Here is a 22,272-nt window from a genome sequence, read left to right as displayed (position 1 = left end):
GAAGATGAGTATCCATGACCACATGAATTCTAAGAAACAGATACCACTACCTATCAGTTTTTAAAGTTTATAAATTTAGCTTAAAGAGAAAAGTCCATATAACAAAGTGTAAATATGGAAAAATTCTTTAAGCACTGCTTTATATTAGAGAGAATCACCATTTCAAACTAAACTGAATTTCCTGAATTCAAAATTGAGCCAAATTATATAATGGTATATTTCATAACCATTCAGCTCAACAGAACTTGACTGCTGGAAGTGGGGGGTAGGAAGACCAGGAGGAGGGAGAGAAGCTACGAAAAGAAGATTTACGATTTAAGTTTTTTGCGTAGATATTCAAAAGTGTTTCAAGAATTTGCCCTAAAGTGTCCAACAAACATCTCTTACTATATAAAAGAAAAACACTAAAAAAAACAAACAAAACAAAACAAAAAAAAAACAATACTATGTGCTGGCTGGGTTTGAAGCAAGGCAGGAGTAGGCAAAAAATTATTCAGATAATGGCAATATTCAGGCACTATAATTTAAACATTTACTATAGGCTTGCCAAATAGTAGGCAGACAACGCTGGTGCAGTCATTATGCTACACATATATTCAGTGCCACTATCCATGGACAGAGAAGGTGAAAATATGTATAAAGCACTAGTGCATTAATTTTTCATGTGGCGACCATGATGGCTGAATATTGATCTCTTTATAATTACACAATTAAATATCATTCCCTGAATTGTTCCAACTTACCTGATTTGTCTGGCTACTCAAGTATGGCTCAAAATCATCGTCATTCACTGCATCCTTCTGATGCATTGAACCGTTCTGAACTGAAACTGAAGAGAAAACTGCATATTACATACTAATAAAAACTAATTTGCACATTATATGACAATCCCTCATCAAATAGGCTAAAAGGCTACTAACAAACAGATTTATTACAGTACATTGCATATGAATAATAAAAAAAAAATAGAACAAATTCTAGCCAAGACCTAGCCTGATGGACAGGGCTTCGGTTTCTTTAAGCTCTGTTACAAGAGGAAACTAAGAATGATGCACAGTATCTCATAGCATTTCAATATACCAGAGATGGCTCTAATCACCAGCAACAAATGAATAGAAAAAACAAAAACAACCACTTGTACCTGGATGAACGATGATACTAAGAACATATTTATGTTCTGCAATTTCTATTCTCCCAATGCATATTCAATTATCACCATTCAATCAAAAAAAAAAAAAAAACTCTCAAAAAATTCCAGCTTAAAGTACTTTACAATGAATAAACCACTTAAGTAGTACAATATATGTGAAAGCGAAAAAGCTACAGTATCCTCCTCCACCCTTTCAAGGTGGCAGGACTTAAGGGTCAATTTTCCTCACAAACTTAAAAAATCATTCCAAAAAACAATTGTCAAAATTCCACTTGTGTTCAATTACAATGGATCCAAAAATGCATATATGACGCAAATAAGAGAAAAAAAATCAAAAACTAGTGCTCATCTGCTTCTAATATCAAATCACACCGACTGTGGCAAGAGTTTCGCTGCAAAGCTGTCTCACAATGTGATCAGAAAGTTCAATGTTTTCAAGCACCAATTTCTGTGTCACACAGTCGGTGTGACTGATATTAGAAGAACATGAGAATTTGTTTTTGAAAGCTGTTTTTGCTTTTTCTCTTATTTGAGTCATGTATGAGTTTTTGGATCCATGTAATTGAACACGAGTGGAGTTTTAACAATTGTTTTCTGGAATGGTTTTTTTATGCCTGTGAGGAAAATTGACCCTTGTTAAGTCCTGTCACCTTGAAAGTTTAAAAGGGTGCAGGTAGGGTACCAAAGCTTTTTCCCTTCCAAATATATTGTTCTCCATAACTGGTTTATTGAGTGTAAAGTACTATAAGCTGGAATTTTTTGAGAGTTTTTTGATTCAAGATTTGAAGAGTCTCTTTCATCCTCTTTATTACCAAATGCACATACTGTCAGAATAGCCCAGGGACCTGGTTGTATTTTTCTTAAATCCTTTAAGTAAAAGTAAGCTTTTAACATTCACCAACAGATAACCAATAAATAACAAAAAACCAGTTTATTCTGATAGCTGCTCAGGAAGAAGAAATATGAGACACATTCTACGAGAATGAAGATTGAGGAACTTATGATTCATGAGCTTCTCTTTAAATTAGCATTCTAGTGAGTTACAAGGTTCAAAGCAGAAGGGTACTTAGAAAAAGAAAGTCAACCTTTACTACCCATTATAAGGTTCACATTGTTTACAACCACTCTTAAAATGTTGGCATGCCTTTCCCATGTTAAGAAGTAAGGGTCAGCTGTTTATTACTTTCACATCCATCAGTGTTGCAGAAAACAAGAACTCACTTGATATAATAACACCATGTGGGAGAAACTTGCAAGAAACATTTTTTCTTGCAGCTGCAGTAACATGGAGGTTCAGTTGCTCAGGAACAGAGGCCCCAAATACTACAGTAAGTCATTCAAAATGACTAACACAAAGTGGGACACATCAGTTTCTACTTAAACCATTGATAAAAATTAATGCCCTCCTTTTCATTCTGAGGAACTATTCATTTCTTCTCTAATGTTCCTCCTAATTAGTCACAGTGTCATAAATCTAGGTGTTCCAGGTAATGCTGTGCTGAACACCCTAAAAATCATGTGAAAGCGTCACAGTCCATTAGCAACTCGTCACCTAAGGAAAAGACTAAATCAATGGTTCCATTATCAAAGAATCACCAGGTTTATTAATAAGAAATACATTGAAACAACCCCCCCCCCCCCCCAAAAAAAAAAAAAAAAAAAAAAACCAAATCTCACAATACCAAGAGAGTAATAATTACTGTAACTTTCAGGAAGAGGCCAGCTGGTAGTCTCAAGAACATATCTGGAATCATAGCTTTCATTTTCCGAAGAACAGCACAATTACATTATGTTGTCAGATAATTTTCTATAACAAAAATCCTACATTTGTCTGCTACATTCCCATTAAAGGGGCATGGCATCCCAACCTTTGAATGGCTGAAAGACCAGAGGAAGGCCTGCAACATGAAGAGAGGTAGTAGCAAACCTGGAAGACTGGGGGGGTTTACATGCAGGAGTTGACATGGAGGCACAGGAGGCTACAAGGTTGTTCTGTGGGTGCCTGCATATCCGTGGCAGTACGAAAAGTATCTGCTGCTGTTGACAACCAAAGCTCAGCCAGTGGAGACCAGCATGAAGTTCAGTGGAAGAAAGGTATGGGGAACATCAGGGAGAAGACAGGCAGGCCGGTGGGGAGCAGAGAGAAGAGAGGGGGGTGCTGTGGATGCAGGGGTATTCACTCCAGAGGCATGGGGGCTGGCATGAAAGCAGGGTAGCAGAATGACTGATCTGTAGGAGCCAGAACAGAATTGGCTGAAGTCCAGTATAAAGCTTTAAAATGGAACTTCCATAACGCCTCACTTCCTCAGCATATCAAACATCCTAAAAACACACACTGTACCAAAAGACAATGAACTTCAGTTCAGCTCGTCCCCCTGAAACAAAGTTCACTGTCCAATTAACATGATATCAGCATTACTGTACAATGCACCACCAATATATATTTTTTTTATTTCTACTACTATGTAAGAAACTGCACTGAGCTACTTTACCTTGGGAAAAAGCTACTCAAGTAAAGATGTTAAGCAATTGCTCCACTATCATTTTGGTTTCTCTAGAATATAAAATACTTAAATTTTAGCAGTGCATAAACATGAATACACAGGCCAGAATCTGTTTTGCTCGATACCTTAACAAATCAATGGTACTACCTGCAATTCTCAAAAAATCAAGTGCTGAGCAATAGTTAACTCAATAAACCTTTAGACATCAAAAGAACCTCAAGAGCAACACATTAGGCCTTACCAAGGACATACAAAATGCCTTAAGACTTATAAGATTGTGTAGCTAATGGACCATATGACAGCAAGGGAAAAACTAAGCTCTAACTCTGACTGGTAATCAGTCCAACAGCACAACTGTCAACGAGGGAGAGGATTGGACAGCCTTCTTCAGACGAGCAAGCTCCTGCAACCAAGTTACTTCCAAATATGCTGCCATTCCTCTGAACCCAAACAGTGAAGATATGCAACATGGGAAATTTAGAACTTCTGAAATCAATCGCCTAGACCAGCATTTCTCAAGTCCAGTCCTGGAGTACCCCTTCCTTGCCAGTCAGGTTTTCAGGATATCCACAATGAATATGAATGCAAATCAAATTCAGCTACTAAACAGTCAGTAGTCTTCAACATAAAGTATATGGGGAAAAACTAGATCTCAATATGTATTTTTGAGAAAAAAGGTGGCGTAGAGGAAATGTAATACACACATTTAAATAGCTCCATGGCATAAATGCAAAGAAGGTGAGTCTCTTTCAATTGAAAGGAAGCTATGGAATGAGGTTGCATAGTTTGAAGATGAAAAGTGACATACTCAGTCAGGAGTAACCTGAGGAAATACGCCTCAGTGGAGAGGGTGGTGAATTTGTGGAATGACCTCCCAGGGGAGGTGGTGGAGTCAAAGACTCTCTCAATTCAAGAGCACACAGGACAAGCATGTAGGATCTCTATGAGAGAAGAAGCAATAGTACATGGAATGGTTGGGCAGACTGGATAGGTCATATGGGGATCGGCACTCAGCGTTTTGCTGACCTCCACCAGTGTTATGCCCAGACATTCATTGCCAGGCTATGTCCAGACTTTGGCACTGAATTTCCGGGTTCGAGGAGCTGGTTAAAATATAGCCAGTTAAGTGTGATATTCAGCACTTAACTGGCTACGAGGCACCACATAAAGATAGGAATTTTATGCAGCCCTATTTATGCAATTATCTTAGCTGGTTAAGTGCCGACTCCACCCCTGGAACCAGTTTTGTGATAAGCACTAATGCTGAAAATGACCAGTTAGCCCCAAACAGGCGACTTAACCGGCCAGGAGCCATTTCTGGCCAGTTAAATTGCTTTGAATATCGACCCACTGCTCTTTATCTACCTTCATTTTTTTTTTTTTTTTTTTACTTTAAATTTTATTGAATGTTTTATTTTACAACCTTTGAAAACACTCTGAAACATTTGTGTAAACAGCCCATCGGGTATTCACCTCATATAGATCCATTTCTTTACATCTTTCCACTATATTGGCTGTCACACTAACTTTTTTTTTTTAATCACATTAACACATCTTGCTATTTTCACTCCATTCTCTTATTAACATTCCCACCATCCATGTTCCACTCCATACTATTCCCAGCTTTATTTTTGCTCCTTAACTAACACAGGTGGTGAAAAACAACTTTACCCCCCTATCTACCTCCCTCCCCCCCCCTCCGTCAGTCCAGTTGTCCTGAGTCAAACCCTCCCCCCCTTCCTACCTATCTCCTTTCCCTGGAATGTATCCTCGCCCCCTTATAATCCCTCAATCATTTGTTGAAGTCTTGCCCATCCCCTTTTTCTTCGGAGCTCACCCTCCCTTCTGTATACTGTTAAAAGTTCCATATGCCACAAAAGTCTCACTTTGATCTTCCAATCCTCTAATTTCAGGGGGGGGGGGGTCTACTGATTTCCAGCAGCGCGCGAGGAGGCACTTAGCCACTGCCAATCCCTACCGCATCAATTTACTCTCCTCCCACTCTTCTCGCTCATTATACATTCCTAATAAGCATTGTCGCGGCCCAAACACCAAGGATATTCCCATCGTGCGGGCCAGCGCTCTCATCACTGCCTCCCAAAATGGTACCACCCTCCCACATGTCCACCACACATGTAGAAATGTGCCTTTCTGGCTTTTGCATCTCCAACACACATCTGATGCTCCTGTGCACATCTTTTTTAGCTTCTCTGGGGTATAGTACCATCTTGTAAGGACCTTGTACGTGTTTTCCTGTATTAACGCACAGACCGAGGCTTTTTGTACTTCCCCACATATATTTTCCCATTCCCTCTCTGTAAATTGGTATTTCAGATCCCTTTCCCAAGCTTCCTGAAATGGGTATTTTTTATCCTCTGCCCCTTGGAGAAATCTGTATATAACCGATATGGATTTTGGGACTCTCCCCAGTAATAGCCACAGATTCTCTAAACTTTCCTTATCCCTGGGATATCCCCTCTTCCACCCCTCTTTATCCATAAAATGTTTTAATTGCATATATGCAAATCTCTCTGCCTCTGATATCCTATATCGGGCACTCACCTCTTCAAAACTCATTATTCCACTCCCATGCAGCACGTCCCTGAATTTCACCACTCCCTTCTGCTCCCATCTTGCAAATGCTGCATTTTCCCTGCCCGCCCCAAACTTGGGTTCCCACCTTATGGATGCCATAGACGATCCTCCTTCTGTCCACCCCCACCATTTCCTTATTTTCCCCCACAATTCTAATAAGTGCAATAGATATGGACTCTTATCCCCCTGCTGCCCTTTCCCTATAGAATCCGTCGTCCACAGTAGTGATCTCAAGCTTCTTTGTGGCCAGTATGACTGTTCCACCTGTACTGCCGGTTTCTTTATCCCCCTTTCCCAATCTAAGATCATCCTCATTTGACCTCCTCAGTAATACCACTCCAGATTTGGGACCGCTCTCCCTCCCCTCCTACCTTCATTTTTATCTATTAGGTGTGCCCACTTATGCCTTGTCAACAGCAGGCTTAAATGTGTGCACCCAAATGGGAAAACTGGACCTTACCTGCTAATTTGCTTTCCTTTAGTCCCTCCGGAATACCCCAGAATGTGGCTGATGGTTTTTTCTTCCTGTACTGTAAAAGATTTGATGCTCAAGATGGTGTTTTTGGTGGCTAGCGCCTTGGCTAGGCGAGTCTCGGAGTTGCAGGTTCTATCTTGTAGGTTGCCATTTTTGGAGTTCTGTAAGGATATATTACTCCATCCTTTCTGCCTAAGGTCTTGACTCGGTTCCATTTGTCTCAGACAGTGGTTTTGCCCATGCTCGGTTTCTCCTCAGGGACGGAGGAGCAGCGTCACTTGAACTGTCTTGTTGTCAAGAGAGCTCTGAAACATTATTTGAAGTCTATGGAGGAATTTCGTTGGACGGATCATTTGTTCTTTTTGATCAGAAGTTCGTGCAAAGGGCTCATGGCTTCTAAGCCTACTATTTTCCATTGACTTAAAGAAATGATAGCCTCGGCTTATCTTCTCTCTGGGAAGTCCATACCAGAGGGAATCAAAGCCCACTCTACGACAGGTCAGGCGACTTCTTGGGCAGAGTGTTGTCTGGTGCCTCCTGTGGACATTAAGGCAGCGACTTGGTCTTCTTTGCATTCATTTTCTAAGCATTATAGGTTGGATGTCCAGAGTTGTCAAGAGCCCATTTTCAGTACAAAGGTTCTCGCAGAGGGGTTGCTTGGATCCCTCCCATGATCATACTGCTTTGTTACTTCCCATCAGTCACATTCTATGCTGGTCCAGAGGGACGCTAAGGAAGGAGAAATTAGACATCACCTGCTAATTTGCTTTCCTTTAGTCCTTCCAGAACGGCCCAAATCCCTCCCTCAGTCACATTCTGGGCTGGACCGCAGGGACCCTAAGGAAGCAGCACTTTAGTACGTAACTTACAGTATTCCACCCTTGTTCTGCCCACGTGTATGCTCCCTCACTGTTATGCATGCAAGAACAGCACCTAGCACTTAGGCATATAAATGCTAGTATTCTACAATTTATTTATGCAATTGACACATAACAAGCGCCAACCTATAGAATAAAGGGGATTATAAGTATGTATAAATCTGTTTGGCAGAGAGCTATATACTAAGCATTGCTTCTAAGGAGAAGTATATCTTCATCCCATTGGTTTAACTATTACTCATCATCCATGGAAAAGCTCCCCATCAGTAAGACCTTAATCGGTCATATTTTGGCTACCATATCAGGTACATGTAGCTCAAGAATTAGAATGGAACATGTAATATCTTAAATCACTTACCTACCATATTATGAAATTTCCAGATAATCTCGCACCACAACCTGACTTATTTTCTTGGGACTACGCTAGATCTTGGTGTCTCTAATGAAGGTGGTTTTGTCACAATGACCAGAGCATTTTATGCACATGGTCAGAATCACAGGCACTCAAGAAGAAAATGTGATCCTGAGAAGGGTGACAAAAATGATAAAGGGAATGGGACTTCTCTATAAAAGAAAAGGCTAAAGAGGCTAGGGCTCTTCATCTTGGAGAAGCGATGGCTGAAGGGAGATATGATAGTGGAGTGGAGTGGAACAGGTAGACATGAATCACTAGTTTTCTCTTTCTAAAAATACTAGGACTAGGGGACATGCAATGAAGTTACTAAGCAGTAAATTTAAAATAAACTGGAGAAAATATTTCTTCACTCAACATGTAATTAAATGCTGGAATTAATTGCCAGAGAATGTGCTAAAAACAAAGAGCTTAGCAGGGTTTAAAAAAGGTTTGGATAATTTCCTTAAAGAAAAGTCCATAAGGCATTATTAAGATAACAAGTGGATTTTCTGAAGTCTATTTCTAGGATAAGCAACATAAAATCTTTTACACTCTTTTGGGATCTTGCCAGGTACTTGTGACCTAGCTTGGCCGCTGTTGGAAAACAAGATATTGGGCTTGATGGACCTTCAGTCAGTCCTAGTATGGCAACACTTATCTTCTTATGACAGATGTCAGTAATGTCAAATATCCCAGAGACCATTGTAAACAGTATACTTCATAAAGGAATTACTATTCATGTAATTATAAAAATGCAGCATCACTGAAACAATAAAGTTCTGTGACAATTCAAACAGCACACACTATCGAACTGCCCATTACTTTCAAAACTCAGACTCCTTACCAAATCAAGCACCTGTGGATGGTCTACGTCTACCGCAAGGAGAAAAACTTGCTGACCTGCTAGAGATCATCAATAAATCATGTATCTTCTCTTTAATTAAAAGGTCAGGCAAATCATCTGCTCCTAACTCTTACAATGTACACATCCACAGTGAGGATCCAAAGATGGAGTGGAAGAGTAACAAAGATTGGCACAGTGGGCCGAGAACCAATTCTTTGTGATCCTGAGTAAGTCACTTAACCCTTCCACTGCCACAGGTACAAAATATATATTGTGAGCCCTCCAAGAGACAGAGAAAGTACCTATGTATAAGAAACATAAACTGCTTTGATTGTACCACAGAAATGCAGTATGTCAAGAATTAACCAACATAAGGACCCCAACCATGTTGTATAGAAGGATTAAAAAGAAAAACTGTATCTGTCACTTCAGACTGGAAATGCAATTTCTTTCATATTAATATCAGCATGTGCTGATAGATATTTCAATTATAATACAGAATTATGTTATTTCTCATGTGACACACTACTATCAGAACAAAAACTGTTAATGATACTGGCAATCACAGGCACAGTAATATCACTATATTCAAGACAAGTCACCCACTTCACCAAGAGGCAATTCGTGAATTTTGAAACCATTTTAAATGCTATTCATGTAGTCTCAGAAGGCTCAAAAAACATAAAATAGGATTAATTTATATAAATCTAGTTATGAACATTGATAGAAAAATATGAAAAAAATTAGAACACAGATACCAGATCAAAGCCTTCTCGTCATTATGCTTTATTTTGTTTTGGTTTTCCTTACCACTGCTGATCTCTCTCAGGGTTGTTGCTGTTTTTTAAACCATTTTTCTTTATTTTCGTCTTCCAAGCATTATGCCACCTCTTCCTTCATAACATATATTGTATCATACATTTTACATAGCTGATTATCTTGAAACATGCCCACTGACTATCATCTTTTCTCAAATGCCTCATCACTTTGTGGGGTTGGAAAAAAATAAGGTAAACCTGCAGTCAACTGCTCAACAATGAAATACCAGTAACTTCTGCCTGACCTCTAAATATGGCTTTTAGACTTTTGAAAATTTAATTATAAATTCCTAGATTTTGTCTCTAGTAGCCTTGCACTGTTATCTGCATTAAATCAAAAAATTGCGGAATACAAAAATCATAACATAATGTAATGCAAATTTCAAATTGCTTTAGTGCTCTAAAACTTAGCTACTACTTTTGGCAACATGTTCCATAATGTTGTCACAATTAGCTTTTTAAAAAATCCACCATAGTACTGTCCCTTATTTACATGTGTTTCACATCAAACTACTTGGTGCTCTAGGTTAATGCTTTTCAACAGACCCATTACATGCAAATTAGTCTCATGCATATTTATTGTGCTGATCCTGAAAACCCAACTGCCTAAGTGTGCCTACAGGAGAAGCACAGCCCTAGCTATGGCACAACATCCAAACTCCTACAAGATATCCATTCTGGTTTGTAGCAGCTTTGCTTAGGGGGCTGAAAAATGGCTTGCGGTAGTGTAGACGCAGGTTTTGGGTACGCGCCGATCCATTTTTTAGCGCGCCTGTAAAAAAGGCCTTTTTAAATTTTTGCCGAAAATGGAAGTGCAGCAAAATGAAAATTGCTGCGCGTCCATTTTGGGTCTGACACCTTACCACCAGCCATTGACCTAGCAGTAAAGACACACGGTAAACGAGTGGTAATGACCTACACACACGCGCGCGCCAAATGCCACTTGGCACACATCTGTTACGCGCGTCCAAAAATAAAAATAATTTTCAGCCACGCGTATTGGACATGTGTCAAAAGTGAAATTACCGCAAAAGCCACTTGGTAGTCGGGCGGTAACTACATTTTGCCACACGTAGACGCTTACACGGCTTAGTAGAAGGACCCCAAAGAGTCGTCATGATTCCTACAGAGCCCACCCGTGTATCTTCATTTTACTAAGATGAATATCCACAATCAGAGACCTGGTCAGCCTACATAAGCTTCTGCGACACCATATTAGCTTAGAAACGGTACAAAATATGGCCATTAACATCTGGGTGTAAATAATGGTAAAATTAGTTCTTACCTGATAATTTTCTTTCCGTTAGTCCCGACAGATCAATCCAGAGACTGGTGGGTTATGTCCCTCTGCCAGCGGCTGGCAGAGGGACATAACCCACCAGTCTCTGGATTGATCTGTGGGACACTATGGAAACTAAGTTACAATACTAGAAACATGGTCCTTGTAATTTCCTCAAATACTTGGAACACTCAGAAAAATCTAATTCGTGCACATAATTTGAGAATGCACAATTCATGCTAACTATAGAATTAAACCTATATTTTTCTTCCAGCTACTGCAGTTCCTATTATCACTCTGAAGCAGTCCCAAATATAAAGCCTACCTCCCGTGTTAACATAATTAATCAGCCATTATGTATCACCTTGGTCTCTTTCTAGCTAAGACCAAGAATACATGTCATGAGATGAGGAATTTCTTGAATGTCTGCAAAAGGGCTAGATTTACTAATAAGTGTAATTTGTGTTACTGGCATTGTTGTGCACTAACATTCACTATCGGTCCCATTGTATGAAAAGGGACTTACTTAATAACATCACAGCTTTACCATGAGCTAACATGTTAGACTTCCTAAAATAACCTGTCATATGCTTAGAATCTGATAACATAGGAACTTAATTCTCTACACCAAAGCCCCTTTGGAAGCAAAATAATTTTGACCCTAGTCAAAGCAAGATTAAGGTGCTCATTTTCAAAGCCACAGACTTACACACTTACATAGAGAGGCATTTTCGATATGACATCTAAGTCAGATTTTGGACATTTTCCTCTAAACGTCACAAATTCGAATAGCAAATGTAATCATTTTCGAAAAAAACAAAACGTCTATCTTTTTTTTTTCCAAAAATAGTTTTAACAAAGTTTTGTGCTCTGAGTGTTTATCTTTTCAGGCCACTTAAAAAAACAAAAAAGTGAAAAACAGAGAAAATCAAGCCACTGAGAAATAGGAAGGGCCAGTATTTTTAGCACCCAGATATCCCAGGAGAGCAATGGGACACTGCAGTAGACTTCATATAAATGCTCTCAGGTACACATCTCAGCATTGCTCCCTTATCTTGTCTGCAGAGGCTTCCAAAACCCACCCAACTGTACACCACTATAATAGCCTTTATAGGTGGAGGGGGCACCTATATGTGGGTACAGTGGGTTTCTGGTGAGGTTTGGATGGTTCACAGTTGCTACACCAAGTATAACAGGTAGGGGGAGGTATGGGCCTGGGTCCACCTGTTTACAGTGCACTGCACCCACTATTACACTACTCCAGAGACCTGCATGCTGCTCTAATGGACCAAAGATAGCCCAAAATGGGCAAAAATGCTTTTTATACCAACTTTGAACGCTTGTAATTTTTCAACCACTTGAAGGAAAGTGCTGCAAATTGGAATGCCTCATTACAGCTGTGCATTTAGTACACCTACCAAAAATCAACCTGAAAGGCCAACTAGTTTAGAAACTACAGCAGCCTCAACATCGCTGTAAATTGATTTTTGCCATTTTTTTGGCAAAGTTTGAGCCTAATCCATTCAAAAAGTAAGAGGACTAGGAACATGGGGTTTTGCCAGTTCATTAAGCCCTAAAAGTAGTGCAGGTTCTCCAAATATCCCCCTTGTACTACTAAAACTTCCAGTTTTACAGCTTCTGGAAGTTGGCCCAAAATGTCATTTTTGCTCAGGCGACATTTTGCAACCCTTTACTTGAGGTCCCCTAGAACCTCCAATTTATAGTCTTTTGAACTAAACTTTTGCACAGCTTAGTTTTTTATCATAAAGAAACTATGTACCAAATTTCATCAAAATCTGAGATGGTGAGGTGGGGACCCCTGGTCCACTTGACACGGAATGACTCGGTTGCATTATTTCCACTTCCATGCAACTATGCACTTATCCCATGCTCCTTAAACTTTTTTATTGGTTTTTGTCTCTATCACCTTTCTACTTTGACTATAGAGATTTTATATAGTCAATCTGTGCATTACTTAACTACTGTATTGAAAAATTATAAATGTAATAGATCATTTCAATCCGAAGGTGCTTTCAATTCAATCAGTGAGAAAAACACATTTTGGAAAAAAAAAAAAAAAAAAAAAGAATACAATAGAGCTTTATTTATCCACAGCCCAAACACAAACAAAACTCACAACTTGTGGTCAGGCCTTGGTTCCCTACATTATAATTTTGACAAGCAGTTATGTAGCGCTCTAGAAATGTTAAGTAGTAGTAAGTAGTAGTAGTAGTTATCAATGCACATGAACGGAAATTGCAAGAATGTGGCAGGTGAAAGGAAGAGTCACATGCAGCTTGAGAATTCACATTGTGAGGACAGTTGAAAACCACAGAAAAACTGCAGATTTCCTAAATTATGTAGGCTCTGATAAGGGACTTGCATTAATAAGGTCAGGAATGTGGCAAATCCAACATAGATGCAGCAATGTCCATGTGGTTTGCCCAAGAAAGGTCGGAATGAATGCCTTTAAGTGAACCAATCCCTCCAATGGCGAACGAAAAACCTACTCCACGAGAAGAAAAATCGACCCGGTAACATTCTGGCAACAGATCTACCACAACGGATGGACTATAAAGACAGATGAAATCCAATTCCTCCTAGAATGGGATGATAGATGCAGAACAATACTAGACAATATTGCCCCAATTCAAACCAGAACCTCACACAGAAAGAAATCAACTCCATGGTTCAATGAAGAACTGAAAAAACTCAAAACACAAGTCAGAAGGCTAGAACGAGCGTGGAATAAAAAGAAAGACGAACCCACACTTAATGCATGGAAACAACTTCAAAGAAAATATAAATATACCATAAGACAAACCAAAAGATTATATTACAAAACCGAAATTGGACCAAACTACAAAGATACACACAAACTCTTCCAGCTCGTGAACAAACTATTAGACACCACACCAGTCACAATCAACAGCAAAGATACACCAGGAGCAGATAAACTTACGAAATACTTCAAGGAGAAAATAATACAATTACGACTTAAAATACCTGTCAGCACCATCGACTACACCGCACCCCTAGACTGCCTAGACCCAGACCCTGGTGTATACCCAGCAGACAGAACCTGGACCAACTCTGAGATATTATCGGAAGACCTCATCTCAGAAACGTTGAAAAGATTCGCCAAATCTCACTGCAAATTAGACATATGCCCAAACAACCTCATGACATTTGCCCCTCAACAATTTATAAAAGACTTAACGAACCACTTGAATTATATGTTACAAAAAGGACTCTTCCCGAAGGAGAAAGGAAATATTCTACTCAACCCCATACCCAAAGATGTAAAGAAAGGCGCGAACTAACCAATTATAGACCAGTAGCATCCATTCCCTAAATAACCAAACTAACGGAAGGAATGGTAACCAAACAACTCACTAATTATTTAGACAAATTCTCAATACTACACGACTCCCAGTCAGGATTCCGAACCAACCACAGCACTGAAACAGTACTAGTTACTCTCATGACTAAGTTCAAACAAATGATTGCAACTGGCAAGAACACACTACTTTTACAATTTGACATGTCTAGCGCCTTTGACATGGTTGATCATGGAATACTATTACATATCCTCGAGTACTTCGCAATAGGTGGCAACGTTCTCAACTGGTTCAAGGGGTTCCTAACCACACGATCATACCAACTGACATCTAACTTTACTACATCAGCCACTTGGACACCTGAATGTGGGATCCCACAGGGATCCCCCCTCTCACCGACCTTATTCAACTTAATGATGATACCCTTGGTCAAACTACTATCAAACCAAAACCTCAACCCAAACATATATGCAGACGATGTAACGACCTACATCCCATTTAAACAAGATTTAAATGAAATTTCCAACGACATCAATCAAAGTTTACATATCATGCATTCATGGGTGGACGCATTTCGGCTGAAACTCAATGCAGAAAAAACCCAATGCCTGATACTCACCTCTCAATATAACACGAACAAATTCAGCACCATTAACACACCTACACTGAATCTTCCAATCTCTGACACACTAAAAATTCTTGGAGTCACCATTGATCGACACTTGAGAACCACGCAAAAAACACAACCAAGAAGATGTTCAATTCAATGTGGAAACTAAAAAGAGTAAGACCTTTCTTCTCAAGGATCGTCTTCCGAGGCCTGGTACAATCAATGGTACTCAGTCATTTAGACTACTGCAACGCACTCTACGCTGGATGCAAAGAACAAATAATCAAGAAACTTCCGACAGCCCAGAACACAGCAGCCAGACTCATATTCTGGAAAACAAAATATGAGAGTGCTAAACCCCTACGAGAAAAACTGCACTGGCTCTCTCTTAAAGAATTTATCATGTTCAAAATACGTACCTTAGTCCACAAAATCATTCATGGAGATGCCCCAGCCTACATGTCAGGCCTGATAGACTTACATAGTAACATAGTAGATGACGGCAGAAAAAGACCTACACGGCCCATCCAGTCTGCCCAAGAAGATAAATTCATATGTGCTACTTTTTTATTTGTACTGTCCTCTTCAGGGCACAGACCGTATAAGTCTGGCCAGCCCTATCCCTGCCTCCCAACCCCCAACCCCGCCTCCCACCACCAGCTCTGGCACAGACTGTATAAGTCTGCCCAGGACTATCCTCGCCTCCCAACTGCCAGTCCCACCTCCCACCACCAGCTCTGGCACAGACCGTATAAGTCTGCCCAGCACTATCCCTGCCTCCCACCACCGGCTCTGGCACAGACCGTATAAGTCTGCCCAGCAGTATCCCCGCCGCCCAACCACCAGCCCCGGCACAGACCGTATAAGTCTGCCCAGCACTAGTCCCGCCTCCCAACCACCAGCCCCGGCACAGACCGTATAAGTCTGCTCAGCACTAGCCCCGCCTCCCAACCACCAGCTCTGCCACCCATTCTAGGCTAAGCTCCTGAGGATCCCTTCCTTCTGCACAGGATTCCTTTATGTTTATCCCACGCATGTTTGAATTCCGTTATTGTTTTCATCTCCACCACCTCCCGCAGGAGGGCATTCCAAGCATCCACCACCCTCTCCGTGAAAAAATACTTCTTGACATTTTTCTTGAGTCTGCCCCAATGAGGAACGCTAAGACATCGTCCCGCACATTCCTTAACCTTCATTTCCCCAACTGCAAAGGACTAAAATACAAACTAACGCACGCGTCAACCTTTTCCTACTTGAGCACACATTTCTGGAATGCACTACCCCGGAACTTAAAATCGATCCATGAACTAACCAACTTCCGCAAACTATTGAAGACCCATCTCTTTAACAAGACATACCACAAAGACCAACAAATATGAACTCCTTACACATACAGTGGTGGAAATAAGTATTTGATCCCTTGCTGATTTTGTAAGTTTGCCCACTGACAAAGACATGAGCAGCCCATAATTGAAGGGTAGGTTATTGGTAACAGTGAGAGATAGCACATCACAAATTAAATCCGGAAAATCACATTGTGGAAAGTATATGAATTTATTTGCATTCTGCAGAGGGAAATAAGTATTTAATCCCTCTGGCAAACAAGACCTAATACTTGGTGGCAAAACCCTTGTTGGCAAGCACAGCGGTCAGACGTCTTCTGTAGTTGATGATGAGGTTTGCACACATGTCAGGAGGAATTTTGGTCCACTCCTCTTTGCAGATCATCTCTAAATCATTAAGAGTTCTGGGCTGTCGCTTGGCAACTCGCAGCTTCAGCTCCCTCCATAAGTTTTCAATGGGATTAAGGTCTGGTGACTGGCTAGGCCACTCCATGACCCTAATGTGCTTCTTCCTGAGCCACTCCTTTGTTGCCTTGGCTGTATGTTTTGGGTCATTGTCGTGCTGGAAGACCCAGCCACGACCCATTTTTAAGGCCCTGGCGGAGGGAAGGAGGTTGTCACTCAGAATTGTACGGTACATGGCCCCATCCATTCTCCCATTGATGCGGTGAAGTAGTCCTGTGCCCTTAGCAGAGAAACACCCCCAAAACATAACATTTCCACCTCCATGCTTGACAGTGGGGACGGTGTTCTTTGGGTCATAGGCAGCATTTCTCTTCCTCCAAACACGGCGAGTTGAGTTCATGCCAAAGAGCTCAATTTTTGTCTCATCTGACCACAGCACCTTCTCCCAATCACTCTCGGCATCATCCAGGTGTTCACTGGCAAACTTCAGACGGGCCGTCACATGTGCCTTCCGGAGCAGGGGGACCTTGCGGGCACTGCAGGATTGCAATCCGTTATGTCGTAATGTGTTACCAATGGTTTTCGTGGTGACAGTGGTCCCAGCTGCCTTGAGATCATTGACAAGTTCCCCCCTTGTAGTTGTAGGCTGATTTCTAACCTTCCTCATGATCAAGGATACCCCACGAGGTGAGATTTTGCGTGGAGCCCCAGATCTTTGTCGATTGACAGTCATTTTGTACTTCTTCCATTTTCTTACTATGGCACCAACAGTTGTCTCCTTCTCGCCCAGCGTCTTACTGATGGTTTTGTAGCCCATTCCAGCCTTGTGCAGGTGTATGATCTTGTCCCTGACATCCTTAGACAGCTCCTTGCTCTTGGCCATTTTGTAGAGGTTAGAGTCTGACTGATTCACTGAGTCTGTGGACAGGTGTCTTTCATACAGGTGACCATTGCCGACAGCTGTCTGTCATGCAGGTAACGAGTTGATTTGGAGCATCTACCTGGTCTGTAGGGGCCAGATCTCTTACTGGTTGGTGGGGGATCAAATACTTATTTCCCTCTGCAGAATGCAAATAAATTCATATACTTTCCACAATGTGATTTTCCGGATTTAATTTGTGATGTGCTATCTCTCACTGTTACCAATAACCTACCCTTCAATTATGGGCTGCTCATGTCTTTGTCAGTGGGCAAACTTACAAAATCAGCAAGGGATCAAATACTTATTTCCACCACTGTACCAGGAAATACCTTTACTATCTGGTTGTTATATTAATATCATGCTTTAACACTATCATGTTACCCAAGATCCTTCTATAATACTAAATGCTTATTTCTTACATATCTCCATTATTCATGATATATTGGAAGCCACACTGAGCCTGCAAAAAGGTGGGATAATGTGGGATACAAATGCAATAAATAAATAAATGCAGCAATGTCCATGTGGTTTGTCCAAGAAAGGTTGGAATGAATGCCTTTAAGTGAACTAATCCCTTCAGGCCCAAACTAAGAAATACAATGATCGGCTCAAAGGTGAAGACTTGTTCCAAGTAAACAAAGGTGGATGCATCCATTCAAAATGCGCCATGGTATTGAACAGGATTCCATATCGTGAGAATGGATCTGCTGATAAACAGCTGCAAAACTTATTTCCATCACAACTTAAAACTGTTATGGAAACCGAAGACCTGAAGAAGGAACAGATTTATAATTGCGACGGGACTGCCTTTTTTTGCAAAGTTTTACCAGATAAAACACTGGCTATGAGAATTGAGGAAAAAATGACAGGCTTCAAGAAAATGAAAGATCACCTGACATTACTTTTTTGTTTTAGTAAGACCAGGAGCCATGAACTTCCACCGCTCACACAATCAGTTGAATCAACAACTCTTGCTGTTTTCACCACATCAACAAAGCTAAACTGCCCACTGTATATACCATACTAGAAATACTTGGATGACAAGAGCTCTATATTTGAGGACTGGTTCAAGAAGCACTAACGCTCCAAGAAAATCAATACAAAACCCATTCTTTTTTGGACAATGCCTGTGTATTTTCAGCGGAAACCCAAAACTGTAGCCTCCCCTCACCCCAACAGAAAGCACGTTCCTGCTCCTCCCCTCTCTGGACCTACCCTGTAAAGGCTCTGATTGTGCAGTGGGCTGCTCCTGGCCCGAAGACACCAAATTGCACCTGCCCCCTTCCCCTGTGCTGGAAAAATGGTGGCCGAGACTGCTGAGAGATGTCACAGTCATCACGGCTGAGGGGAGATATGACAAAGGTCTATAAAATAATAAGTGGAGTGGAACGGGTAGACGTGAATCGTTTGTTTACTCTTTCCAAAAATACTAGAACTAGGGGGGATGCAATGAAGCTACAAAGTAGTAAATTTAATATGAATCAGAGAAACATTTTCTTCACTCAATGTGTAATTAAACTCTGGAATTCATTGCCAGAAAATGTGGTAAAGGCGGTTAGCTTAGCAGGGTTTTTAAAGGGTCTGGGCGGCATAGACCATTATTAAATTGACTTGGGACAATCCACTGCTTATTTCTGGGATAAGCAGTATAAAATGTATTGAGCTTTTCTGGGATCTTGCCAGGTATTTGTGACCTGGATTGGCCACTGTTGGAAAAGGATACTGGACTTGATGGACCTTTGGTCTGTCCCAGTGTGGCAATACTTATGTACTTACTTTGGAATTGGGAATGGTCTGAGCAGCAGTGATTTGCTCCTGCTAAAGCCATTCTCAATTCCAAAACGGCGGCTGCATCCTCCCGAGGGAAGTCACAGCCACCATTGTTTTAGTGCAGTGGATGCATGCAGGAGCAACTTGGGATGGTCATGCCCTGAAGGCACCACTAGATCACCAGGGCCTTTACAAGGGAGGGCGGTCAGCTCAGGAGGGGGGAACCATGCTTTCTGTCAGGGTGGTGGGGGAGGCTGGACTGCAGCAGGGGACAGGGTTACAGTTTCAGCTGAAACCGAGCCACAGATTTCAGCCAGAACCAAAACCGCTGGTTTCGGTCAGCCTCTACCTACCTGTCTGATTTTTTTAATAGACTTTTTCTACAGAAGCTTGTTCAAACTTCTTTTCAATCCTACTAGTTTAGACATCTTACCCATATACTCTGGCAACAGACTCCTCAACTTAATTATGTTCTTTGTTAAAAAAAAAAAAAAAGACTACCATTTCAATGTGCTGTTAATTACTTTAATGGATTATGATCTTGATTTTCTGTTTGAAAAGGTTCAATAACCAACACTCAGGATCTCAGAAACTTCTAAGGGACCCTCTTCCCCATTCTCTCACCCTGACCCCCTAGCTCCCCTTTTTCCTCAACCCCCCCCCCCACCCCCTAGCTCCCCTTTTTCCTCACCCCCCCCCCCACTTCCTGCCTCCTTCTTTCTCTTCCTCCATTCCCTTTGAATTTTACTTTATTTCCTGTCCTTCCTTCCTTTCCCCTCTTATCTCAGGCTCATCGCTCTTCTCTCCTTCCTTCAGTAGCTCCATCTACTGTTTTTCCTCCCTTTCTCTAACTTCAATATAAATTCCCCTGCTTGCCCATCTTTTCTTTTTGAATTTATTGTAAATTGATGTACCAGGGCACAAATAGCAGTATATCAAGCCCATTCTATCAGATCCCTTTTTCAGTCACCTTTCCCCAAGCTGAAGATCCCTAAACTATTCAATCTCTCCTTTATCATTCTTCGGGTCCTTTTCTGAACTTCTAGTTCTGCTAAAAGGTTTTTGAAATGGGACAACCGGAAATGCACACAAATACCCTCAAAAGTTTTCTGACCTTCTTTTCAACTCCTATACACTTATGTTGTGACATTCACAAGCCTTGTTGTGGCAGTTGTAAAGGGGCTTAGGCTGTATGAACGTCCAGAATGAAAAAGGCTAGGAAACTGAAATCCCCTATCCCTTTACTAGATTTACTCCCAAAGGAGCCCCCCTCATCCCCGAATCCGCCTAATTCTATTCGTAAAGATCCAAAGCAACTTTACCAACATCTCAAGTATATGTTGACAAGTCTTATGTTTGCCACCAGCACAGGACTACACGTCACGAACAGCACAAACAAAACTCACCTTTATTTCCTTGTCCTTTAGGTCTCTGCAAGAACGTGAAAGAGAGAAAGTAAGCTGCGGAAGACGAATGCATTATAATTGTTTCTATTCTATAAACACGGGGGAGGGAAAAGAAGAGCACAGTGCGAGACCCGAGCTCTGATGTCAACACTCCTCCCTGCTAAGAACAGGTAAAAAAAAAAAAAAAAAGTATGCAGAGGAAGCAGGGGAGAGGGTGTTCAGACACCAGCAGTATTTCCAAAGTCATATACCCAAAGATCTCGGAGATCCCGAAACATTAGGCTCAGTGGTCAGTCCCGGGCTCCCTAATTCCGGGATCAGGCCCCAGAGACTAGTTACCAATTATTTCCCCCTAAAACTACCGACTACAGCTGCCAGAGGCCCCAGGCTCCGCGCCTGTACACACAAACGGCAGCTCTTGGACCCCCTCTGCTGCACTGGTACCCGTGAGGCGGCGGTTCGGCCTCCGCCCCCTCTCTGCTCCCGGTTACCTGGTCGACGCTGGTGGCTGACATTCTTCCCGGAGCCGCCGCAGCTCGGACTCGGGCTGGGTCTGCGCCTGCGCCGGGGGGGGGGGGAGAGGGGGAGGGGAATGGAGGCGGGCGGGCGCGCGCACCCGCGCGCTTTCAGCCGTCCGGCTAGGGGTCCGCAGCTCGAGGGTTTCCACTTGCTCCGTCCCTCCCTAGCACGAACGGCAGGGAAACAAGACACAGCGTCAGACAAGGGCCTAAACTGCTTTCCCTCTACCACCAACTTTCTTGCTCAAACCCTCCCTGCTATGGCTGTCATTCTGTCAAACTAATAATTTCATTTCTGTTCCGGAGCACCCTGACCTTCCGTTCCTGACGTCAAAAGCAGGTCCTGTTCCCTCTCTTGTCACGTGACAGTGGGCTTGCGTGAGGGGGCGTGTCCGTCTGGGAATGTTTGTGGGAGGATCTCGTGGAAGGAACGAGGGCGGGGACTGTCGTATGCCCGTTTGCCACCATAGCCATATCCTCTAGTGACCTGTTGTTGAAAGGACTTTGCACGACTCTCAGTTTTTGAAGTTACAGTCCTTATGTAAATCTACGTCCAGGACTATAGCTGTCATTCTAAACCTGCGAATTGGCCTTGTTATTGTGCTCTCTTAACATTATTGTGTAAACTTTGTATAACTTTTTTTGCAAAATTGTAAAAGGTTATTTTAGTAACACAGGAAAAAAAAACCCTATCATCTCAATAAAGCTATATGAATCTGAAAATTACCTCCACAATCTAATAGGGGGGGGGGGGGTTGACTACTGTTAAGGCAGGTTATTTTTCCAAAAGTCATATTTTAGCACAGGGTCCTATTTTATGCAAAATGATCCTGTGCTAAATAACACCACTTATGGTAAAATAACCCATCTTAATAACTCTTCCGTTATACGATGCCCTAATGCAGCTGTGCCACATGAACTTTATCTTACCACAACATCACTTTGTATTTGTTCACACCGGAGTCTGCAAACACCCTCTCCGGTACTATGTAAGCCACATTGAGCCTACAAATAAGTGAG

The 22,272-nt window shown here is 41.6% G+C and overlaps 1 protein-coding gene across 6 annotated transcripts in view; it reads right to left on the bottom strand.

The window, feature by feature from the left end:
• Positions 1–21,607, bottom strand: part of YTHDF3 (YTH N6-methyladenosine RNA binding protein 3) — a 110,180-nt gene extending 88,573 nt beyond the window's left edge. For 3 of the 6 annotated variants that reach the window (XR_003943392.1, XM_030214995.1, XM_030215007.1), the window contains exons 1-3: positions 21,226–21,337; positions 20,735–20,759; positions 744–829 (exon numbers count right to left, since the gene is read on the bottom strand). Coding sequence is in view for 5 of the 6 variants with exons in the window: in XM_030214995.1 (XP_030070855.1) it covers positions 744–829; positions 20,735–20,759; positions 21,226–21,249 (135 nt within the window). In the remaining variant the exon portion in view is untranslated. Of the gene's footprint in view, positions 1–743; positions 830–20,734; positions 20,760–21,225; positions 21,495–21,567 lie in introns of those variants that run through there. The other 3 variants (XM_030215024.1, XM_030215016.1, XM_030215031.1) reach the window with 3 other exon arrangements.
• Positions 21,608–22,272: the final 665 nt, after the last annotated feature.

Source organism: Microcaecilia unicolor, chromosome 1 (assembly GCF_901765095.1).
Source record: "Microcaecilia unicolor chromosome 1, aMicUni1.1, whole genome shotgun sequence".
Taxonomy (NCBI): domain Eukaryota; kingdom Metazoa; phylum Chordata; class Amphibia; order Gymnophiona; family Siphonopidae; genus Microcaecilia; species Microcaecilia unicolor.
The sequence above is the reverse complement of the archived record's forward strand: the minus strand, read 5'-3'. Positions and strand labels throughout refer to the sequence as shown.